The 20,498-nt window shown below is 39.3% G+C and overlaps 1 protein-coding gene across 8 annotated transcripts in view; it reads left to right on the forward strand.

Moving 5' to 3' along the window:
* The window catches only part of TTLL5 (tubulin tyrosine ligase like 5), a 122,537-nt gene that overhangs the window by 33,299 nt on the left and 68,740 nt on the right, over window positions 1-20,498 (forward strand). For 7 of the 8 annotated variants that reach the window (XR_003946192.2, XM_030240104.2, XM_030240106.2 and 4 more), the window contains exons 14-25: window positions 186-247; window positions 938-1,029; window positions 3,852-3,893; window positions 6,706-6,819; window positions 7,181-7,272; window positions 7,882-7,944; window positions 8,881-8,919; window positions 9,893-10,038; window positions 11,026-11,317; window positions 15,313-15,433; window positions 16,998-17,144; window positions 19,311-19,408. Coding sequence is in view for 7 of the 8 variants with exons in the window: in XM_030240104.2 (XP_030095964.1) it covers window positions 186-247; window positions 938-1,029; window positions 3,852-3,893; window positions 6,706-6,819; window positions 7,181-7,272; window positions 7,882-7,944; window positions 8,881-8,919; window positions 9,893-10,038; window positions 11,026-11,317; window positions 15,313-15,433; window positions 16,998-17,144; window positions 19,311-19,408 (1,308 nt within the window). In the remaining variant the exon portion in view is untranslated. The remainder of the gene's footprint in view (window positions 1-185; window positions 248-937; window positions 1,030-3,851; window positions 3,894-6,705; window positions 6,820-7,180; window positions 7,273-7,881; window positions 7,945-8,880; window positions 8,920-9,892; window positions 10,039-11,025; window positions 11,318-15,312; window positions 15,434-16,997; window positions 17,145-19,310; window positions 19,409-20,498) is intronic. The other variant, XM_030240105.2, reaches the window with a different exon arrangement.

Raw genomic sequence — 20,498 nt, forward strand, 5'->3', positions numbered from 1 at the left:
CAGATTAAGCCATTGCTCTCTGATCTCTACCTATGTATGTGAAAATCACCTAATTTTCCTCTTGTTTTTACCTGTTTTAAGAAAGCAAAGTAACTGTATTGGGAGATATACTAAATACTGATGAATTCCTCTCATTTAATGCCAGACAAATAATTCCTATTATCCTCTGTTGTATGTGGGGACAGTGATGCTCCTTTGGACCTGAAGATCAAAGCTAGCATGCTTTCAGATATGTTCACTCTTGTAGGTGAGTGAAACAAAAAAAAAAAATCCTTCAGTCTTTCTCTCATTTAAAACCAGTAAAAGGGAGGTTTACGAGCATCATGTTCCTAGTTCAGTATAATAGATGTGAACTCTAGTTAAGGAGAGCAGCTGTATTTAGCACTGAGAAGTGATATATGGACATTTCAACTTCAGAATAATCATCTGTTTGTGATGCTTAGGTGGTTTTAAGAGTCCCTAATTTGGTATTTGAAGACACTGCTCTCTTTAGCTTTCAGAGTTAGTATTCATGCACTTAAGTTGAATGTGTGGGTTTTGGTTGGGTTACTACAGTTGGAGTACTGTCTAGAGCAGTGTCCCTTGCATCTTGATTTAGTTGCTTGATGCAATTTTTCCTAATAGTGAAAGAAGTAAAATTGTCGTCAGGTATGCTGCTTAGCTGTTTAAAAAGCCGAGTCTATCTCTGTGCTGCTATTCAGTAGCCTACTTACTGATTTAAGTACTTGGTCTTGAAGCAAGTTTTTGGTCAAAAAATGCAATGCAATTACAGTTTAGGATTAAACAAAGTAAGGTATAAGAAAGAAAAGGATTCTTATTGGTCCTTGGGCAGGGACAAGAAGGTCATGTATAGACTGAGATTGTGAACAGAAATGCTAGATTCATCTTTCAGGGTTTGTCTGTCTTAAAGTTCTCATGAGGCTCTTGGTGCCCATAGGCTTTGTATGCCAGGATCCAGGCCAGCGGTCAAACCGGAGCATTTATCATTCGTCTGAGTCTGTCAGAAGAAATCCATACCAGAAGCTGCAGGTAAGTGACTTCTACAAGCTCTGCCTGAGGAGCATAGGAGGAAGTCATTCTCATAGAATTTGACTCACAGGTGAGAGAGGCAGTGAGCAAGATTATCTGGATTTCTAGCATTACTATGCAAAATTAAAGTTTTAACTGTGAGGGTGCTGGGGCACTGAAACATATTGCCCAAAGACTTTGTGGACTCTGTATCCCTGGTGGTGTTCAAGACCAGGCTAGATGAGGCTTTGAGCACCTTGTTCTAGTGGAAGCTTCCCTGCCCATGGCAGGGGAGTTGGATCTAGATAACCTTTAAGGTCTTTCCAACCCAAACCGTTCTGGGGATACACCTGCATTCTGGGCTGTTCAACCACTTTGATTTTGTTGTGGACAACAAGCTTCCAGAACCCTGGAGCTTTATGAATGTCTCCAAGACCACTTCCTAGGTGAAAAACTTCTTGCATTTGAAGTTTAAGGCTTCTTTCCCATTGACTTTTGGAATCTCACTTTCTTTGCCATGGATCATTGGACTGAGGCCTCATGTGTCTTGCTGTGACTGCCCCTTGTCTTTTCAGGTAGTGCTTTCTCAGCAGTGTAATGTGGAAGGACAGTTGTTCTCTATCTCTTTGTCCATAAATATCTGTGGAAATGGAGCATTCACAAAAGGCAGGGAGATCTGTTACACCACTTGGATTTTCAACTCATTTCTCCTCAGGCAAATAGGCAGATGGTGTTCTCTGACATTTCTGCAGCTGGTGGTGCTGTGATGGACGTGCAGCATGGCTGTGTAGCTCAAGTTCAGTTAGGAAATGACAAGTCATTTTTGTTCAGTGACAGTGTACCAAGACACTGTCCATTTTGGTATAGGGAAAGCTCACAGAAATTGCAATATTTTGTCTCTTGTAAAACTTAGTCTTTAGTCATTGGGGGAGAGGGGAATAGATGTTAAGATGAGATTTGAGTATCTTTAGGGTGCATGTCTGAGTCTGAAACTTCTAAGACAAATATAATAGGGCTTTAAATACTGATCACTCTGACTGTAAAGGGCTCTTTGAGGCAGACAAAAGGTACATGAGGTAAGTTAGGAACCATACAAAAGAATTACCCTTCTTTCTTAGAATAATGGGATGAGATCCTGATGATTTGACAAAATTATACAAGACAGTCTCAGAAAATTATGCTGTTGTAAAGCATTGAATTTTAAGGAGGCTTTCAACTTTATTTTGCTTAACAAATACCCACAAAGAGATGTAAGGCTGGCCAGTTGAAAGTTGCAAAGATTCATATGACAGTGCATTGGTTATGAGACAGGATTAGGGTGATTCCCCTAACTAACCTATATTTAACAGGAACTGTTTTTTAATGCAGTGATAAAGTTTTACAGCATTTTTTTTCTTAAGTACCTAAGTGGAAATTCCATGGCTAGATAGCTGTTTAGATCTTTCCATGGTCCCAGAATGTTTTAGCTTGTTCTTTGCTGAATACTTTCTATCTCGGATTTTTTGATTTTTGATACCTGTTCCAATTTTCTGTTGCAAAGGGTATATGTAATATTCTGTTTTTTCTTACCACCTTCATGATGGCTTAATTTTTGATCATTCACATAGGCCATTTTTAATCATTGTAAAAGTTGCTGCTTGGAAAAGAACTGTTGGTGCCAGTGCTCTTGAGAGTTTTCTTCAATAACTGTCTGGAGATGGTTACTCCCTTTTCTGAGTTTCACCAGACTGGACTGCAAGTTTCTTGTGCAATTTCTTTGGTTTGACTCTGAGCGTTTCTCCCTCTAGGGAAATGAACAATTTTGCTGCTTCCTTTGTAACTTCTTGTTGATTTGGGCTGGAGCTCTTTCAGTTAATTGTAAGCAATGGAGGGACCCTGATCTGTTTTGAGTAGACCAACTGTAGAGAGGAACTTATCAGTAGTACAGCTAGAAATGATAGATAGGATTCTCAGGAGACCTTTCTTCCACCATGTTCTCCTCTTGGGAGAAGAGGAAGACAGCCTGAATACCACTGAAGGCAAGAAAAATCTAAGCTCTGATGAGGATTGTTTTCCTTTGAACCTGTCCCTATCCTTAAACTGGTTTTACTTGTAGGCCTGATACTACCAGGTAATACAAGTAATACAGGGTACTTCTTGACATTCTAATGATTCTACACCTGTGTTAGAATGTTAAGTAGTATCTTTTTTTCTCCACAAGAACTGGAATATTGTTGATATATCTAAATGAAAGTACTTGTAAAATTATGAGATTTTTACTTCCCCCCCCCCCCACCCTGTTCTATGAACAATTTTACTTGACAGCATCTTTCTCTTTGATGCATAGCTATTAAATATTTTAATATGGGTGATTCTTAGTTTACAAAATATGAATTTTGCTCATCATAGTTGAGTTCAGTGCACTTTTGAGAACCATATGTCCAGATGCATTCTGCACAGTTGAGCATATCTGCGGTTAGAATGAATGCTGTGTTTGGAATGGGGACAGGATACATTTGTGCAGGATGTGAGGAAGATGTAAGTGGTTAGCTTTATCTCTGGACTTCAGTTATCATAGAATCATAGAGTGCTTTGGATTGGAAAGTACCTTAAAGATTAGCGAATTCCAACCCTACTGCAATGGACAGGGGTTCCACTAGTCCAGGTAGTTTCAAGCCCCATCCAGCTGTCTTTGAACAGTTCCAGGGTTGGCACAACTTCTCTGACCAACTTGTTCCAGTGCCTCACCACCCTTTGCCTATACTGTTTTGTTTAGGGTACTTGCCAGTCCTCAACATGTCAGGCAGGGATCATAGTGTCTTGGAGAGCACAAGATTTTTATTCTCTTTGTGTGTTTCTTGCAGCGTCCTGTGTCTGCGCAGTCACAAAGAGCAAACAGCAGATCAGTAAGTACCCTTCAGCTCCCATCACCCATGTAAGGGCTATGCTTTCAAATGTTACTGTGCACAGTGCTTAGTCCCCAAATATATTTTACAGTTTGAGTAGCCTGGGTCAGAGGGATGGGGGTAAGCGGGAAGTCAACATGAGAAGAGGACATGGCACCAGCATGTTTCCATGCAGCAAAAACAAATGTTAAAAAAATATTTACATTGCTTCTAGCAGCTTAAAAAAAAAAAAAAAAAGACAGGTGAAGCTTGCTGAGAGTCAAGGTCAGCTGGATCAAATCCCTCAAAGTTTTTAAGACTACAAGTCTGAATGAGAAGGTAAGCACAGGAGAATCTGTGCAGACAAAATTCAGGTGGCCCTACAAGAGAAGTAATCATTTTCTTTGAGACAGTCCTCTGAAGGACACTGCAAAAGTTTGAGAGTGAACTGGGTCAAAATAGATGCAGAGAAAAGGACTTCTTAAAGTTAATGGAAAAATATGGGACTATTGTTACCCTAAGTGAGACTGATCTACCTTTCTAAGTATTATATTTGTTATCCTTCTTGCAAGCCATATAGACAGATGGAAATTAGTTTACGATTCTAAGCACCTGGCCACGTGGTGACATGTTAGGCATTATTTTGCTGCTGGGCTTCCTGCACAAATGTAGTGTGAGTTATTATTATTATTTTTTAATGGGGTTTCCCGTCAGGTAGAGAAGGTAGATGGAATCATCTTGAGAACCTAATTCAGTCTATTTGCTGCTGTTTGTCATTCTGAGTAAGTTTAGCTGAGGCTCAGAGGAAAGAGTATTACTGAATTACAAGGTTTTGTAGAGAATAGGAAGGATCTTTGTGCCAACTGCTGTCAGTGCTTATTAAAGTAGAATCATGATTTGGGAACCAGGGGTACTTGCAGAATTTGGAGATATACCAGAGTGGTTGGATTTATCTATACTTTTATAGATAAGCTGGGTCAAAGAGGAAACTAGATCTCTGTGAAGTTGGAGACATTTCTGTGCTACAGCCAGAGGGTATTCTGTAGTGAAACATGGAAAAAACTGTGCAGGAGGTCCTGCAAAGAGAGTTTTCTCTAGAATTTTGACAGCCATGTAATTCTGTTCTCAGGGAGGAGTCAGAGCTGCCCAATACGTAGACATAAATTTGCTGTTTGTATTTAATGTAATCATCTCTGTTGTGTTGAGACAATGGAAATTATTTCTTTGAAGTGTTTCCTTAGTAAAGCAGATAATTTAATAGATTGAAGAATTTCCTGTAATATTCTCTTGGAACGGCAGTTCTCACATGATGATGGATTCTTATGGTAATGTCAGGAAATGGGAAATGGTTTTTAAGAGAAGGTTACCTCTCAGGTTTTAGAGAAAGCTATTAAGCAACGTTTTTGAGCTGTGGATTAGAAATGGAAGAAAGCTTAGAAAGAAAGACTAAAAGTCTTTAAACTTAGTGCCATCTACAGCATCAAACAAACCTGTTTTATTGCTGGCATTTTTATTTTTTCTACAGATGTTTGTGTCTCCTGCCTTCTCATCCAGATTGTCTTGTTTTCTCTTCTTTTTAATCAGTTTTAGTAGGCTTAACAAAATGTTACAGCTGGAACCTGCTATGTCTGTTTTATCTTTGGATTTTTCAGTGCTCATCACTGCAGTATTACCTATTCTAGTGCAATGCCTGTTGCTTTTGCTGTTGCTTCATCTACGGATTCTGAGTAGCCACTTCTCATTTCTATTGAAATGGAGAGAATGGAAATCAATTCCCATAGTCTTTACAAATAAAGATGCATCCTGACCTTACCATGGATTTTTTTTTGTATCTGAGCAGTATGGGATAGTCCCCTGGACTCATCCACGTTAAGGTTTCTGTCATGTTTTTCTCTTCTTTCTAGATTAAGGCTCTCTGTGAATTCTTTGCTCAGTATAGAGCTGAAGTTAACTCTGAATTTGGTAAAAATGCTTGAGACCGTCTCAGTAGACTCTTTTAGTGCTGTTTTTGCAGAGGTAGTTTATCTAAACAAAGCCTAAAACCATCTTAAATGTACTTGAGAGCAAGTTCAAAGATTTCTTTCTTGCTTGGGTTTTAAAATGTTAAAATCCTGATGATTTGAAGACATTTTGAATTCCTGTTCTTTTCTTAGAATTGGCCAGGACTGCCCATCAGGTTAAAAATAAGCTTAGTGATACTGTCTGCAAATTATTGCTTATTTTTTTAAAATTTGCATATGTATGCAAATTTGCATGATGTATCTGTGTACATCTGCAGGATGTGTCTGTTAAGTGTGAGAAGTAGCAAGTTGAAATTCAGCAGTTTAGCAACAAAAGAATAACAGGTGGTGAATTTTCCCTGCAACTTTTATCTCACCAAGGGATCACAGTTCTGTTGTTCTAGTGTAGCAACACAGCTAGAACAGAGAATCATGGTTCTGGTACCATTGATGTGTGAATCCAAATGTATTTGGGTCTTGTGAATGCTGACTCCAGTGCCCCTTGGGTGAGGATTTTCCTGTAGGACATTCTGACTTTGCTGCTCTTAATATGTCTGCTGTTTTTCCAGAAGGGGCCAGAGGTGTCAATACTGTCAATTCAGTGATGCCTGAATTGTGCCTCCTGCTAAAATCTAAGAATCTGAGTACTCACACACAGTGACATCTGGGCTGTGAACTCTTCAACAGCTGGGGTGTGGAATTGTGAATTCTGCCTGTAGTGCTCTGAAGTGTAGATCCTGCTAGGAATGGGGTCCTGGAATTTGAATGTAATTTTTTTTAATATGAAAGTTGAGAGAGGAAAAAAAAAATCTGGATTCAAACTGTCTCTACAGCATACCCGTCCTCTGTCTGCCAGCGATGCTGAAGTTAAGAGTTCGATGCCTTTAGGCAGGGAAAAGGCATCAGGAAGGCACAGCAGCTCTATGCTAGGCCTCTCCATGGAGGAGGTAAGGAGGCTATTAAATAGCTTTTATTTACCTTGGCTTTAATGCTGTATGTGGGGTTATTTGCTCAACAAATAGCAAGTGCATGTAAATGAAAAATGTGACAGAAGAAGAGTAATTTTTGAAACAGAATTTGAGTTTTACTGCTCGTATTGCCCTTGCTATCAATCATGCCAAGCAGAGATGTGCTTGAAGCAGTGATAGACTCCTTCAGAATTTAAATGCAAGACAAAATTCCTTAAGGATATCATTATCTACCCAGTCCATTTGCAGGACTGAATAGTCTTGTTTTCTAAAATTCAGAGATTTTTGGAAGATTTATTTTTCATTGTTATCTATTTTATCTATTTTTCTTTTTAATCAGATCAAAGTTCTTCGGCGAGTGAGGGAGGAAAATGAACGGAGAGGAGGCTTCATCCGGATATTCCCTACTCCATTAACATGGGACCTTTATGGGTAAGAATAAGAATCTGGTAGGATGACACTGATGCTCTGTGTTGAGGGATATTCTGTATTAGACATGCGTAGATCAGCTATCTTGGCATTTAAAAAGATGTATTAAAAGTTTTGGCAAAGTTTATTTTAGCCTTGAATATTCTTTTTTCTGATCCGATGTTTTTATCAGCTGCTGCTTTGCATAACTGCACCCCATGGAAAGCTGTTGGACATTATTTCTGGTATTGCTTTTCTGTTAGAATGAAAGTGTCTTCCTTTCAGATTTTTGCTATCTCCTTTTACATCCACAAGCTGCACGCTGTGTACTCTTGTCATTAGGCCATAAATGCCATATAGGACTCACTTTTTCTGGAAGTTATACTATATTACAGTTTTCTAAGGTTGTTTTTCCAGTCTGTAATGTTTTCTCTGTCTCTTGCATCACCAGGAACTTCAGCTGAGAAATTATAGCTCTCCTCCCTTCGTCTTTTCTGTTGTAGTGCAGCATGTTGTCTGAATCCACTTCTAGGATATTTTTTAGAGGCCATTTATTTCTGCATTGTGCTGCCTTTCATTGAGTTGAGGTCTGTCTTGATAATCCTTTTTTTTTTTTTTTTTTTCTTTTCCTAGATCCTTTCTGGAGCACAAGACATCAATGAACTACATGCTGGCTACACGTCTGTTTAAAGACAGGTAGAGAGCCTCTCTGTTTGGGAGAGAGGTAAAGGGCACAAACAGTACGAAAAGGATTGATTCCTCACTTATCCAATGTTATAAACACAAGTCTGGGATTTATAGGAGTGGTGATAATAGTGAATCTCTTCTCTAGTGTGCCAGTGATTGTTCATCATATATTTATATGTTGCTCTTCTGATACCAAGGGCAAAAAGGACAATACTCAAAAGGCATGGGAATCATTGGAGTACTAATATTGCTATAGACATGAAAAAACTTCAAGCTCTTAGATGTTTTTTTCCTCTATGAAAGGATTATAGGTGGTCCTGGCTTACCTTTTGTTTCAAATTTCAAATCACATTAAAGCTTGTCTTCCTGTACAGTAAGCCCTGAAATTGACTTCTCCAGCGGTTTAGCATCCCTGTGTCTTGATCTGTGCAATCATGATTTGATGATTCCTTTTCTGGGGTGGTGGTTGGGACAGTTCATGCCACTACCTGAGCTTCCACTGAGAGTTGTATGCAGTGTCTTTCACTGTGTGTTTAATGCCCTTCTTTCTCAACGATTCTTGTTGGGTGAATTTGAGATCCACTATGAAGTAATGACCAAATAAAGACAAGGTGACGGAGAAAGGAGACAGTGTTTACAGAAGCTCTTCCAGCATCAGTGCTGTACAATTTTTTTTTCTCTGTGTATGTTCAGGGATGTGTCTAAAGAGTTGTTCTAAATGATGCCTTCTCCAACTTAAGCCAGACAAATGCAAGCATCAACTGTAGTACAGCTGCTCAGGGCTCCTCTTTTGGAACCCTTTTTTTTTTTCCTTCTTTGAGATAGAGCTCACAAGTAATTCTGTAAATATGATCTTTTCATTGTACATGTGAAGGACTAGGGAGGCTTTTTAATCAAGGCTGATCCAGTATGGAGAGTAATTTTTGATGTTTTTCTCTTTGTTAGGAGCAAGACGAAAAGAGAGTTCATCCCTGGAAGATCCCGGTAAATAGCTTCTTAATTAAATAATTTGTGCTCTGTAGGATTTATTCTAAATTGAGATTTCCTTAGCTTCATCTTCCAAGGTGTGAGTCAACACCTTTTCTACCTGAAATCTGTGAAAATAACTTTAGAAATATAAATACAGTGAAAAAAGAATATACCCACATGTAGAGAGCTCGTGTTTTCATTGAATCTTAAAATTTCTCCTCATACGTTTCTCACTTTGGTATTCCTTCCGTATTAATAGGCATCATCACTGAGCTCTCTCGAAAGATCTTGTAATGCATAAGGATTTTGGACTTCATATACTCATGTATTCACTTTGTTAGAACTCAAAAGATAAATGAAACAATAAGCATTTTCTGTGCTTGTTTCCACTTATATCATAGGGAGCACTTTTCTGGATTTTTGTGCACTGGCAGAAAATTGCTACTTTTGTTGTTTCCCTTCTGGAATGTGCCAGGGCTCCTCATCCCTTGTCTTAGGTAGAACTTGCGGAAATTTTTGCATTTTCCATTTTTATTATGTTAAAATGCTTATATCTGATCAGTGTGAAGAACAAGCTATCTACATAAATAGTTCAGACAACCAGATTAATGTCAATATGCTCTTTTTCCATTCCTCTTCTCTATTTTGTACTCTTGCTGTTACTCTGCAGTTTTGTACTACTTGCATTTACTCTGCTAATTATGCCCTGAGCTGTTGCATGATGGGCAGATACTGCTCAGTCATGAAAGTGTGACACTAGGTGAGTGTGTCTTGGGGCTTTGAGAGGTGATGTTCTGTGGAGTACATACAAGACTCTCTTCAAACATTTACAGGCTTAAGTAGAGCAGAGTTAGACTGATGGTAAATATTTCTTCCGTGTATCAGCAAGAATATTTCTTGAAGAAGTTTGATCTGCTAGGTCTCTTGTGTTATCAGGGAGATAAAGACAAAGGGAGACTGAGGGATATCTGTGTACTGTGCTTCCCAGAGCAGGTCTCCATGGAAGGCTGGATAGGAGGATGGAAGCTGTGGGCTCTCATGCTCTCTTTTATGAGAGGAAGCTCGTTTCACTGGAGTTACGGAAGCGGCGGCGGTACCATGGCAAGGTTGGAGCAGCACAGACAAGAGCATCAGGTATGCATGGCTAGAGTTTTAAATGAGCAGCTGGTAAAGAAAAAAAGCAAGCAAAGGACTTCTTAGTTTGAAGGGTGTGTGAATGGGGTTGTTCAGTTTCAAATGTTAATAGTTTTCACTTCATTCTAGTTCTGAGCTTCTTGTTTGTTTAGTGCCTTGAATTTCAATCCAACCTTCCCACACCCCCATGTATATGATTAAAGGTAATCAGTGCTTACTTAGAGATGAGCTTGTTTGTTGCATTTTGGGTAAAGAATTCAACAGTTATGTGTGCCTCTGTAATTGTTCAGCTTTTCAGAGAAAGATGGGACTTTTCAGATTGATTCTTCTAGACAGCTGTGACTCTTAAGCTGTTGGGAACAGAAGTCTTTATCCAAGCTGGTGTTAGAAAAACTTGAAGGGGTACAGAGATGAACGATCTCCACAAGTGACTGTTCCTGCCTTTATCTAAACTCTTACTAATAGCTGTGTGATACTGACTGCAGTAGGAGAGATTGGATGTTATAAAATTATTTTTGCTGCTGTGTTAAGGTATATGATTTTATTGGCACATGAGGAAGTTTAGATTTTGTAGCTTTGTTTTATTTGACACACAACATAACAAAATTTGTGTGTGTGTATATATATCAAGTATGGGTGTAGATATATCAGGACATATGTAGGAATCAGGATAAAAATATAGGAAAATGTCTTTGCTTCTTTGATTTTGTGTGGGCATTTTTTTTTCATTTGTAAGGCTAAAACAAGAATCTTGGTGTTCTTCTGTATTCTGTAATATTGGGAAAATGGGCTTCTCAACTGATGTACAAGCTGAAAGACAGAATAATATAGAAGAGTCATACTTAAGATGGTGTTCTGAAATGGCAGTGTTCTGTCCTTCTAAGCAGAAAAGAGTTCAGGGGTAAGCCAAAGGGTATGAGCAGTAGAACAGTCCTCTCCACTTTCTTTTTTTCTTAATCAGCATAAGTGATTTCTCCTCTACTACAGGCACATCAGAACCAGCAAAGCTGTCCCTCAAGTCAGACACAGAAGGTGAGGAGGAAGAGGAGATGGATGAGGATGAGGATGAAGACGTAGATAGAAGTGTTTGCTCTCTTTCGGACACCCAGGTGAAAAACAAGCCAAAGCTCTCTGACTCAGTGAAAACTGCTTGTAAGGAGAGGTTACAAAAAAAACATAACAAAAAAACTGGAGATGGAGAAAAGCTGTTTCTGCAAAAACCAGACTCAAAATCTCAGTTTAACTTGCTTCAGATTCTTCAAAATCAAGGAAACTTGAGGTGAGAGTTTTCTGCGTATTGCCTCTAGTTTTGACTTGAAGCTAATGCAAGTTAAAATGTGGAAGATGCACGTTATGAATGTGAAGGGATAAGAAGACCCTAGAAAAGGGGCCTGGATTTTTGTCTAATTGTGGGCTGCCTTAACATCTTGTTGGCAGAGAAGGGAGACCATTGCAAAGTCTGGCAGTTTACCTGGGTGCCTGACCTCTTGGATCAGTGTAAAGCATGACCCTATGGTTTCCATTGCTGTTCTTTAATCTGATGATGTAAGCTGTTCTTTGTCAGCTCCGGCTTCTAAAATGCCTCTTTCCCTTAATGCAGGACACCTGCTACTGAATTCTAATTTTTTTCTTCTCATTCTTTGCATTTGCCAAGAAGTGGTTATAAACATATGTTAAATTATCCAGGAAGGGTTGGATGGGAATATCTCAGTGCTTAAAATCTCAGTAAAATTAGTTTTCTCATCTTGTGCTTCTGTTTTTGATGGTAGAATTTTTGTCTCTGGTAATAATCTCTGCTCAAGGTCATTGCCTTCTGAGAGCAAAATTAGGAAGTAACTTGAGAGTGACAAATTACTGAAACACCGTCCTACTCAACAACATGCAATGAGATGGAATAGAGTATGTTCTGATGCATGACTCGTTCTTGGAAAAAAGAGATGTGCTGGAGGAGATCCTATAAAAAAACACCAAGCGAGGTTTTAACCAGATGTTTTGAAATATGGTCCTCCCCTTGAATGTGGGTAGCAAAACTGTCTAATTGCAGATGGACAAAGTACAAAAAGAAAGGATGATCATATGTATCTGAGTAGGAAGACTTTACGTCTTCTAGACAAGAAGCAGCATTGTGTTTTCTGGGAAAAATGTCCGAAGGTAGAGAAAATGTTTCTTGTTGTTGCTTTCTTATTTTTGTTTCTGGGAGAGACTATGAATTATTCAATGGCTTTGGGGATTGTTCTGATGTCTAATTGTGGCAAGGACATTTGCTGCTGTGACAGGGAAGATTCTGAAACCTCTTTTGAGGATAAACATAGCAATGCTGTGTCTGTATCTATATATATATATATATATAGAACAGACTCCTGCCAAGAACATAAGCTCTGTCTGATGTTCCTGGCAGAATCTTGCTCAGCACCCAGCACTGTTGGGATTCCCCACAGAATGGTATAAGGCTTGTGGTGACCTCTTGTTCTGAGATTGTGCTGAGCTTGGCCCCGTCTGGGATGTCATTGATGTATGCTTTGCTTATGGGCTCAACAGGCAGGGGAGCTGAATAAAATTTTCATCCAAGAAAAACCAGGCCCATTCTAGTCAGTTTTTGTAAGTGGTAGGACTTTTCTCTCATTTAGTCAGCCTGATGAAGAAATATCTGCCTTCCACACATTGGGTGTTACTGGTAAAGAAATGATACACGAAGAAAACGTGTTCCTCCAACTCTGCCATTCCCAAGGAAGTAAAATGAAAAGTAAATTACTTTTTCCTACATTTAAGGCCTCAGGTTTCAATATCACCCCCACAAAAGGAGAGGCAGTGTTAAACAAAAACCTTCTGTAGTTTTTAGTCATAGAGGTATCAGGTGCAGGCCAAGACCTGTATTATTGTGCTGATGTTGATAATGGGGGCTCCTTATCAAGCACAAATCTTGACTGGTCATGAGATGTTTGAGTTGTACCTACACCAAACCTGACACCTCTAGAAAGCCGAGATGAGAGCTTTTTCTGATACATGGTGGCCTGATGTAGAGAGTATCAGTTCTCAGCATGGATTCAGAGAGTTCTTCCCACGTTCCACACATGTAGAAAGAAAAGGTAGATGTGGTGATTTAGTAGCATGCAGAGCGCAGAGGTGTTAGAAGGCCTGCTGTGCATTCTGAATTTCACCAAAGTTCCTGGAAGACAGAAATTGATACCATGTATTTTCATTGTATTTTAGTTGCTGCAGTATAGCTATTAACAGAGGATGTTAGCTTGAGACTCTTGTGCATTTGTCATTGGCTTAGTCCCTCTCTGGCCCTGTGTGACCTTCCAGAAGCATCAAAAGTTGATGATTAAGCTGATACATGGATACTTCTAATGTATTTTATTTTAACTTCAGATCTTACCTAAATGGATGCATTGATCTCTGTAAGTGTTGCTATGGTATGGTTTCTGTGTAACACTAACATGATGATCCTGAAATTTTTAGACCTATAAACCAGAAAGACTTAATTGCTGCACAGAGTTTTTCAGGGACTTGCATACCCGGAGTCATAAGGACCATATAAGTACCTGAGAATATTTGTAAGAAGCAGAATACAGGTAGAAAAAATATGGTGAGGTTCCTCAGGAATTTGTCTGAAGCTGATTATATATAATCATTTCAAGAATGACACAAAATGTACAAATGTGCTAATGAAATTTGCTGATGGAAAATATTTGGGAGTTATTACCATGAGAAAAAAAAGTAGTGGACTACATATGAGAAACTGGATGACCTTGAGGCTATAAATAATATAATTTGGATGAAATTCAGTAGCACAAAGTACAATGGGATGCTTATAAGAACTAATAGTTTGCACCAGAAGTTCTGTCAGCTGGGTGTTCATCAACCTAGAAATTAATTATAAGGAAAAATATCTTGCATGCTGGTTGATCAGAGGAAGTTTGTGAAGTCCTAGCTCATGCAAGCATGAGAACACCAAATGTGTTCCAGGGCTTATCACTTGACATACTTCTGAGACTTCATGTGGAGTATTGTATCACCCATATTCATGGAAGGCAAATTGTGAGTGGAACACAGGTGGAGGTGAGCTGCTGGTCTCATCATGTCACCATTGTGGATGCTTTGTTAGAAGACACTGGCAAATGTGGATAGTTCACACTAATAAAATGAAAACGATGAAAGGATGTAACTCTGTTAACAAAAGCATTCAAGGTGGGAGATCTGTCAGGGATTATATTTAAGATACAGGACAATGTTGGAGAAAGAAAAAGCAATTATAAGCTGCTCGTAAGTGAAGCTGAGCTGGGTAGTAAGAGGAGGTTCCTATTTATTAGAACAGTAAGTTCTGGAATAATATTTCAGGAAAGTAATGGGTTCAAAACTGTAGTTTGTTTAAGATGAAACTTAAAATTCTACAGAGCATATTAGGACGTTTCCTGTGATAGAAAGGGAAATCTGTTGATGACACTAAAGCCAGTCTGCTGCTATATCCTTATGAAAAGCTTCTAGCAACTGTGGGGAAAACAATGAGGAAGAGCAAAATGTTTGAGGATAAGGTTTGGACCAAGAGGACAATGAACAGAATTAGGCAGAGCTTTCAGCAGTTTCTCTCACAAGAGATGCATATACTAAAGTGGCTACTATTGTGAGGGAATGAGAAGCTATGTGTCCCTCCCAGTCCTTTCCTCAGTTCATGCTTACAGCTTCCCAACATGTTCAGCCAGCTGCACAGCAGATTTTGCTGATGTTCCCTCATTCCTCAGTGGTGCCTTGCTCAATGAAATTTGGCTTGTATCCCTGAGCTAGCAGGGGAAGAGCTCACTTTCACAGATTTAATTCTTTCATTTCTAATGGGAATTACAGGGCTTTTGTTATAACTCTGGCACCAGTACCAAGCCCTTTGTTTATTTTATGGTCTGTTGTTGTGGTGTTCAAAATGTTTGTGAAAACAGAGGCCCAGTAGAGCCTTGAATTTGTTTTAAAAATACAGTTTTGCTGAGGTCCATGTTACTGTCTTTTAGACGAGAGTAACCAGGGCTGTAAAAGGCAGGAAGAACATTCTATTTTTAGAATTTATCTTAGAGAGTCTTTTGTACCTCATGCAATACCTACCACCCCATCTTGGTGAACTGAAGGTCTGCTTGAAAATGCTGATGGGATGAATCTTTGAGCTTCAGCATTAGTGCACTTAGGAGGACCTTGCTGACTGTACTTAGGTTCATAAGCTGTGCCTGACTGCTGTAACTCTTCCCATTCCTATTCTGAAGAGAACTGATTGATTCTTTTTGTCCACAGCAAAGTACAAGCTCGTACAGCTTTCTCTGCCTATCTACGGCACGTTCAGCTCCGACTGGTGAAGGAGGCTGGAGAACAGATCCAGAATCCTGCCTGGGCTGCCAAAGAGGATGAGCAAATGGTAAGAAGCTTTGTATTGGCCAGACTGAGAAGCCGTGTTGGAATCTACCTTGAGAGTTTTGAAGTCAGTTCCTATTCTTGCAAGTACAGAAGTCCAACTGAGATGATGGTTGTTCATCTTTGTCTAGCTGCCAGTGCCGTATTTTTAATATACCGATGCAGTAGGACTGCTAACAGACCTCAGAGCAATGATACAAGCTCCTAATGAATAGACTCTGTTGACATTCAGGCTGCTCAGCTCTCATGTTGAGACTTCTGAGTCTACCTGCTCTTGAATTCTTCTCTAGAAGATTCTTTGAGAGTACTTGTCAGGATCTGGTTTGTGCTGTGTTAAGCAAAGCCTTCATCTATTCAAATAGAACAGGTATCCAGTTAAGCCTTTGCTCTTATGTACTGTTGTAATATATCCAGACATCTGTGTTTATGAATCTTACTTGCATTCTAGATAGAGGAAATTAAAGTAAAAGCCACTGAGAAGAGAAAGCAAAAGTGATAGACTTTTCTAGGCAGTATTTCAGAGTCCTGTGTTTGATATGTATGCATTTTAAAAAGTGCAGCAATCCCCAGATCCTTTCACAAACCTTCCTTTGTACAGTAGGCTCTTGGACTTTCTGCATATATTCTCACTGAGTGTGTGTTGCAGGGAAAATGTAGTTCAGAGATAAAATTGTGTGTCAAGAATAATCATTCAACTCAGTGGAAAATGTTACTTCTGCTCTTTCCAAGTGGAAATTAAAACGGGCTTTTTGAGAGTCATTTTGTCTGCTGTACTATAAAGAATAATGTTTAAAATAACAGATCAAACCAGCCTGGAGTAATGGCAGTGAGAGGCGAGCTGTGAAATCCAATAGTTTGGCTGTGAGGCTGCTCATTTATGCATTAGCAGAGCTCCTAAGCAAAAGCAAATCCAGAGGCGAGACCAAAAGGGTTCAAAACACCCACAGGATGCATCTTGCCTTGGGATCTGCCTTGCCATATGTTTCCTCCACCAGAGGTCAAACAGATATGGTGAGGGACTGGAATGACATGGCTGCAGATGTGGACATGTAGTGCCATAGAGAGGACGTGGCAATAGTATGTAGTTGAAAAATAATGAAGTGGGGCTACCCACTGTAGTGGAGGTATCTGACCAAGATTCCATTTCCTGTGGTGCTGCTGAGAGAGTTTTATGCCAGTGCACTTTTCCACAGGCCGCCTTTAACACATTGCATTGGGGTTTTGGAAACATTCTCCTAAGATACTGGACTTTACAGGTGTGTCACTGCATTTTGCTGATTAGTTATTTTTTTCCTTTATCTGCTATGCTTTTGAGACAGACACTTCCTAAGTGATCAAAATTCTGACCCACTTCAGGCAAGATACACCACTGTTTTTCTCCCCCACACTGGATTTATAGGGCTGTATTTAAAATGCATATTGCAGAATGCTTTTGCCTGCCAGTTTCAGCTCATTTTCTCAGGACAATGTGTTTAGTTCCTGCCAGTCCTTAGCTGCTGTAGTATCTCTATTCTCTTCTCCTCACACCTTGCAGATAGCACGTTGTTAACTCCATCTCTTGCTTGCAGGACCTCATCATCCGCTTTCTGAAGCGAGCTGCCAGCAACCTCCGTCCGTCCCTGAGGCTGCTGCTCCCAAGCCGTCACGTAGGGCTCACGGATCGGCGGCGCATCCTGGCTCGCCAGCTGGGCGAGTTCATCATCTCTTACAATAAGGTGACTTATGCTTTCTGAAATGGTTCCTTTGGTTTCTCTTTTCTTCTTACAAAATGTTTCGTGCAGGCTGTTTCAAAGGCACTCTTCTGTTATTTACAGGATCTGCTTGCAGCTGTGCATCCAACAATGGTACTTTGTTGAAATTGTCAGATAGACAACAATATTATTACATAATATGTGCAGGCCAGTAATTATGTGCATAAAAAGAAGTGCTGAAATGAAGTGGAATTTAACTGGCAGTGTGCTTTTTCTTTGCCTTGTCTTTGATTCTAATGCTTTGTAATGCCTCTTCCCACTTCTTATTTTTATGGGGCTTCTTTAAATATATTTTTTTTATACAGAACAGCATGAAATATGTATTTTACTATTTACTTGGTAAACTGAGGGACTGCTACATATCTGTAGTAATTACTCCTCATGCTCAGTGTAAAGGAGTTGTGGGTCCTAACTTAAATAATTTTCACATATTTAGATGTAGGTGTTGTTGTTCTTAGCATAGTGGTTTCAGCCTAATCTTTGTCCTGCAAGGACAGCTTCCCCTTTCCTTTGCCCCCTAGCATTTCTTCAGTGTTAGAACAAGGGTAATTGAAATTCAGCTTTCAGAGGCAGCTGTGCAGAGGCCTTCAAGCTTCTACTCGTTAGGAGAGGATGTTCACTTCTGTTGCCTTGTCAGAACTGGCAGCTGGTAACTTGATCTGTCTAATCAAGGTTGGTATTGAACCAAATCTGTTCCAGGGAGTGCCTTGTATGCCTAATGCTCACTGAAGTACTCTGTTAGGGGGAACCACAAAGCACTTGGGTGGCTTTGTGGTGAGTGAAGAATGCAGCTGCTTTGGATATAATTTCCACTCAAATTGTATTCAAACATTAGGATTTTCTGCTAACTCTTGAGTAAATTCACAAAATAAAGCTGTGTAACTGGTAATAAATCAGTGCATAAACATATTTTCTCAGTTAAAACAAGTGAGAACATATCACTTGAGGTTTCAGGGTGCATGTGTTTAAGCCCTTGAGAAAATGTTAGACTGTGAGGTTTTTAGATTTCTGATTCCAACATACAGACTTCTTTCATTGACTTGTAACTTCAGATTTAATATGAATAGATTTAATATATTAAATGGCAAATTTAATACTTACCATTGTATATCATCTGTAATGACACAGAAGAATACAGCTCCAGCAAGTTAAGTAAAACCAATCACATATTATCCAGGCATTTACTTAAGTAGTAAATGGTAAAGATGTCCCAAACTGGCTTTTTCTTTCCTGTCTTGAATTATGTTTCAAAATATGTATCTGGCCCTTTTCTCCTGGGAATGCTCAGGGTAACAGCAGGAAGAAATGAAGTGGAGGTTGAGCCTGGTCAGATTAAGTTTTTGAGCTGGTACTGGTATTTCAGACAGGTCTGAAGGTTTTCCTAATGAACAGATATGTTTGTATCAATCCAACCTCTAGAGCCAACCTGTTGTACTGGTGTAAAATAGACCATTTGTATCTGAAATCTTGCTCCCACTTTCACCCATAAAGGCTTACCATTTATTCCAGTATATTTCAGTGTATAAGTACGTTTGCCATAGGCTGTACTGTTTTACTTCCTTAGTCTTTGCTAAATCACTGGGGCTTTGGTATGTGTATAAGCCCTCAATTTGCTGCTTGACAGAAGAAATTAACTCAAGAGAACTACTAGTTTATAGTAGAAAATCTCTTGGTTTTTCTACAGACATCCTTTGGTTTCTTTAAGATTAATTTTATACTTTTTCCCTCCTTCTGTCTGTCTACTTCTGGGACAAATGCACAGATAAAAGCTGTTGGGAGGAGCTTTGTGGCAGAAACAACAAAGTGGAGAGGGGACCCGATATCTGTGCAGAATTATTTTAATTTTTTTTCCCTTCCATACTTCTTTATGTTCTAGCAAAGAGTGTAGTTGAAGGAACAACACATTTTTGAAGACTTGACCTTTTCTCAGCAAATCATTTGTGTCAGGTGGAGGTATGGGGTCTAGTGTATGCTTAGGATGCTGTATCTGGGGCTCTCCATATTTGTTCATGTTGTTGCATGTAGCAATGTTCTTTTTTTCTTAGATCCTATGGAATTGGTTTTTGTATTCTGGGAGCTGTAACTATGCCATGGAAAATAAAGACACTTAAAGATACTGCTTCTTAACAGGAAACAGAGCTGATGGTTCAGAAACTATCAAAAAAGAAACAGGAAGAGGAGGAGGGAGTGAATCCTAAAGATTTTCAGAGCTTCATTGCCAGAGCAAGGTAGGAATAGATTTTATTCCCCTTGATAAACGATCTTTCAGCCTTGAAGCATTGTTCTAAAGATGATTTGATTTGATCTAAAGCCTCTACTTACCTTTATAAACTGTAAGACCTCTTCCTGCTGAGGGACAGAGAGCTTGTCTTCTCTTGTGTCTCTTCCAGCAGCCAAACACTTGTAACATCAGCATCTGGTGCAAAGGGGAGAACATACAATAGATGTTTTGACCATTAAGTAATTTCCCAAAGGACAGCAGTGGTTGCCCTGGCCTGTGTAAATTTTAAACTGCTGCTGGTGAGTTAATGGTTTCCTCTCTTGTGATGCTGGACCAAATAAGGCAGCCCTTTAGAAGGAGAATGAAACTAGAACTGCTGCTCAGATGATCTTGAGCTGCTGTGGTTGAACAGTTGTTACAGCTCTGACTCAAGTTGCTGCTCTCAGAAACACATCTCATGCTTGCTGCCTCTTTTCAGGAATTTTCCAGGTCTGGATTTTTCTGAGATGAGCAAGGAAGGGAGTTAGACCTCTTATTTGGCCTGCTAAGGCAGTTCAGTTCAAGCAGTTACTTTCACAATGGAAAAGCAGCATTTTCTATCACTGCACTTTATCTGCTTTAAACTTTAGAAAGTCTGGTAAGAAGCATATTTTGAAAATAATTGAGTATTCCTTAGGGCCTGTAGCATTGTATGGAAAACAATGGTATTATAACTATCTAACTATGAAGAGGTCTGAAATTATTCAGTGAACCACAATTATGTTTTCAAAACCTGATTCTTGGGGACAAAAAGTGATTCCTCTTGACTCCATTATTTGGTCAATATATGACATGCCTAAATAGGCAAGAATCCCTGTCACTATCTGGACAGAGTTTACCTTCCTTTTCAATGTCCATTTTCTTATTTCTGTGAAGATTGATGGTCACTTCTTTTGTGTGACTGCTTATTAAAGTGTTCTTTCTTTTTCTGTTTGGATAGCACTAATAGTGAATGATTACGAGTGGGTGTTAGCTAAGGCATCCTAAGTTCAGGTGGTTTCACAGTCTGTCTTGATACATTCTTATGAATACAAGTATTTTACCTTTTGCTAATATAA

The sequence above is a fragment of the Serinus canaria genome, chromosome 5 (genome assembly GCF_022539315.1).
Source record: "Serinus canaria isolate serCan28SL12 chromosome 5, serCan2020, whole genome shotgun sequence".
In the NCBI taxonomy this organism is placed as follows: Eukaryota; Metazoa; Chordata; class Aves; order Passeriformes; family Fringillidae; genus Serinus; species Serinus canaria.